A 3,871-nucleotide genomic window follows, 5' to 3' on the forward strand; every position below is an offset into this window, starting at 1 on the left:
TGCCGTTATTTAAAATGCAATAAATGATTAAACATTTCTTATTCGATTGTTTGATTTTTTTATTTTTGAGCTAAATCTCAAAATTGTCCTATGGTGTGACTGTCTCAAGGATGTTCAATAAATTACAACTTTTATAAATTAAAAAGAAAAGCATACAATTGTTAATAAATACCTCAGGCATAATTTTACAAGTGTCTATTTTAGTAATTGGCAATCATTTTTTCATCCATATATTTCTAAAAGCATATGAACTTGATACATTATGTCACTGAAAACTATGTCCTCCGGTGTGACACCATATCCTTTTTAAACTCCACGGACAACTTTAATTAGCTGAAGGACCAGGAATAGTGTTTTACAAAAAAAAAAGTTTTTTTACTGGATATTTGTCAACTACCCAAATATATTTTCCTATCTATATCTTGAAAGATAAATATATTGAGTAAAACAAATTGGTAAGTCTTTACAATTAGGTGTCAGTGTAGGATGTGTACATTGGGATGGGATGCGGGTGGTTAGGTGAAACTGTAGGTATGGGGGCCCCTTTTGAAAATCTGCTTAGGGCCCTCAAAACGCTAGGGCCGGCCCTGCGTGCAGCTCTCATGAAATCATAGTCTTTTGAAGTTTATTCGTCACATTCAGCATATCGCAATTCTGGTCTTACCGTCCCCAAATTTAAGACCTCTTGAAATCATAATTAAGATTTTCTTGTGTAATTTAAGACTTTTTAAGGCCTTATATTTCATACAACTAAATTTTAGACTTTTTAAAACCCCACGGAAACCCCGTTTTCTCCAAAATGTCAAATGTACAAAACAGGGTTATGACAGTGCAAATGCGAGCAAAAATCATGTTAGTTCATTTAAATTTCTCTTCACAATAAATATTAATGCTGTAACCATCTTGCCAGCCTTTACATTAACCAATACTGTCGACTTAAAAAATAAAATAAAACAGTGAGACAATGTGATAGGTTATCAACTCTAGGGCAGGAATAACACAAATGGCACAAATGACTGAGAAAACACTTTTGCTGAAAGTTTTCTTTTTATTCCCAGTGCAGAAATGTACAAAATCACTTGGAATACATTCACACACTGGTCAATTCTGGAATGAACATGAACTTTTTTTGTGTTAACACTCATATATATATATATATATGTACAGCGTGAGTAGATTCAATGAAACTGATTTTCTAGATATCTGACATGAAAGGCCTTATTACGAATCTCTATTTTAACGGCAGGTAATCTATAATTCGCATGCATGTACGTGTTTGAAATCCTGTTAGGTTCAGATAAACTTTCATTTAGCTAAACAAAATACAACATCCCTGGCATTTCCCCCACTCCCACAACCCCATCCCCCCAATCCAAATCAATCTTGTAAAAATAAAAAGGGTAAAGAAATAACTATTTCCATAAAAAGGAAATCCTCGTTTCCTTGTGAAACAGACATACTGAAGTATATCAACAATTGTAAAATCCAGAGGTCTGTCCCTGCGCGTGAGAATTTTTCCAAGAGTCCAGTTCTTGTTTCTGCTTCTCCAGCTCCTCCTTTTCTTTCTGAATCTCCTCTCTCTCCTTCTGCAGCTCCTCTTTTTCTCTCTGGAGTTCATTCTTCTCCTTCTGGAGCTCTTCTTTTTCCTTCCGCAATCTTGCGTGCTCCTGCTCTTGTTCACATTTCTGGTTCTGAAGCACTCGGCGCTCAGCATCCATTTCACGGAACTGCTGCAGTAGCTCCTTCTGCAGCTGTATGCTCCGCCCCTCTTCCTGCTGGACACGCCTCAACGCCTCTGTCAGCTCCCGTTCTCTTTCCAATATACGCACACTCTCAGACCACTTAGCACCTAAGGGACAAAAAAAATTGTCAAAAAAAAAAACAATTAAAGCCTTTAATATAGGCACGGAAGCGTAATCAAAGAACAACCACAAGGAGCTTTGTGTGTTGGCAGTGTGTGTACACAACCACCCTATAATGATAAAAATCCACCCAGTTTTTTTTGTTGTTTTTAAATCCCAATAAATGATAACCCCTTTCTCAAATCAAGCCGATCTCAGATTCTTGGCTGCGTGACGTCACACAGACCCAGGCCACTCCCACGATTGTTGATTGACACTGGTGTTTTACCATAGACCCGCCCTGACTGAGCGGTGGACAGTCCGCCATTGTTTTGATGCCAGAGCAGGAGTAGACAAGAATGTCTCTGAATAAGCGATTGAGGTGTTTTGTTGTTGGATGTAATAACGAACATTGCAGTCATCATTTACTCCCGACATCTGAGCCGCTGAAGACGCAGAGGATTACTTTTGTTTTTGAAGGGAATGTGCCCCCGATCTACCCAAATGCGTCTATGTTCGCGCAAATCATTCGTGATCCAGCTTCATCTACAGAAGAAGTGAGTATAAGTTTTTTTTTTAATGAATCTTTGCAAATCACCTTTCCTAATAATGGGCTACTTAGCAAGTTTCACGATGAATGTGGCTAAAGTTTACAGCCTCATGAGAACAGCGCATCACCCCACGGAAGAGAGGGGCGGGCCAGCATTTAAAGGGACATTCAAGGAAACGGCTCGCTATGAACAGAGCTGTTTTTGACAGGGTAAAAAGGGTGTTGTTTTACTTTGGTTAAAATTTCTCAATGGTAGTGTATGTTATATACTTTTCAATAAGCCCCTAAAGAATCATATCAAATTGTGGAAAATGGGCATCCGATGACCCCTTTAATGTTGCATTTAACTCCGGAGTTATCTAGTGTTCAGTTCGTTGGTTAGCTACAAAAAATGGGGAGCTTATTTACTGTTAATTATATATACATGTTTGAACATACTTACTTTGAATAAATCTACCGTATGTGCAATTGAGTTGTATACAAACATTTTAGTTTAATTTCAGTTCAGTGAGATTCATATTTTAAAATAAAAAGCAGTTGAATATAATGGGCTCTGTTGTCAATTTTAACCTCTAATAGTTTGATAATGTACCAAATTATAGGATTCCTTGTATAGTTTACAGCATTAGCAGGAATAGATTTTTTTTCCCCTTAAAGGGGAGGTCTAATGCTATTTCATTAATGTTGAGTTATTTACACAGTTAATGAGTTGGATTCTCATGCTAAACATGGCCAAAGTTTCAAAAAACGATATGAATGTAGAACGGAGTATTTCTGTGTCAAATATACTCCTTCCGGTTTTGTACAAGTTTCGGAGAGTTTTTTTCGAGCATGGCTCTTCGTGACGTAATGAAGGGTGGAACTTCTTGTATGGGCATTTCTCCCGGAAGAACGCGCCCGCGCACGCATCCACAGAGCGAGAGCAAAATCGCGCCCATCAACGCACTTCATTCGGCTGCACCGAACGGGACTCACTCGAGAAGAATGTCTCCAAAGAAGTGTGTTTTTGGTTGTACGGGAAAGATAACCTTGTTCAGCTTCCTAAAGAACCCAGCGTTATGTAAACAGTGGATGCAGTTTGTTTTTCCGGGGCAGCAACGGAGTTTCACAAGTGTGTTTGTTGAGGAACGTTTTATAAACAAGGCCCAGTTCGACGCTGGATTTGCACATCGTTTGATACTGAAAGATGGAGTGATCCCAGCTATAAAAGATCCCAGTCATGATTCAGAACTGCAGACGGTAAGTGAAACTGCATCAAATGTCTGTGTTTTGTTGGCAAGAGGGCAAGTGCTTGTCACTCTTTGGCTCCGCCCACGGCACGCCTCCAGGAGCTCGGCTGTTTCCGGAGAGAATCGGAAAGCTGTATTTTTCTTTTATAAATATGATAAAACTAGACACTTTTTGGAGATATGAAGGATGCAGTACTACTCTATAGGTACTCAAGATTAACATGAGATTGGGTGAAACTGTGTGTGTTATG

The 3,871-nt window shown here is 38.7% G+C and overlaps 1 protein-coding gene across 3 annotated transcripts in view; it reads right to left on the reverse strand.

Annotated features, from left to right (window-relative positions):
- Positions 1–1,026: 1,026 nt before the first annotated feature.
- LOC107750532 (golgin subfamily A member 6C-like) overlaps positions 1,027–3,871 on the reverse strand; it is an 8,725-nt gene continuing 5,880 nt past the window's right edge. For all 3 annotated transcript variants that reach the window (XM_016565954.1, XM_016565957.1, XM_016565953.1), the window contains exon 3: positions 1,027–1,849. In XM_016565954.1, coding sequence (XP_016421440.1) covers positions 1,470–1,849 — 380 coding nt within the window. In that variant the 3' untranslated portion in view covers positions 1,027–1,469. The remainder of the gene's footprint in view (positions 1,850–3,871) is intronic.

The sequence above is a fragment of the Sinocyclocheilus rhinocerous genome, unplaced genomic scaffold, assembly GCF_001515625.1.
Source record: "Sinocyclocheilus rhinocerous isolate Xijiao unplaced genomic scaffold, SAMN03320098_v1.1 scaffold19, whole genome shotgun sequence".
Classification (NCBI taxonomy): Eukaryota; Metazoa; Chordata; class Actinopteri; order Cypriniformes; family Cyprinidae; genus Sinocyclocheilus; species Sinocyclocheilus rhinocerous.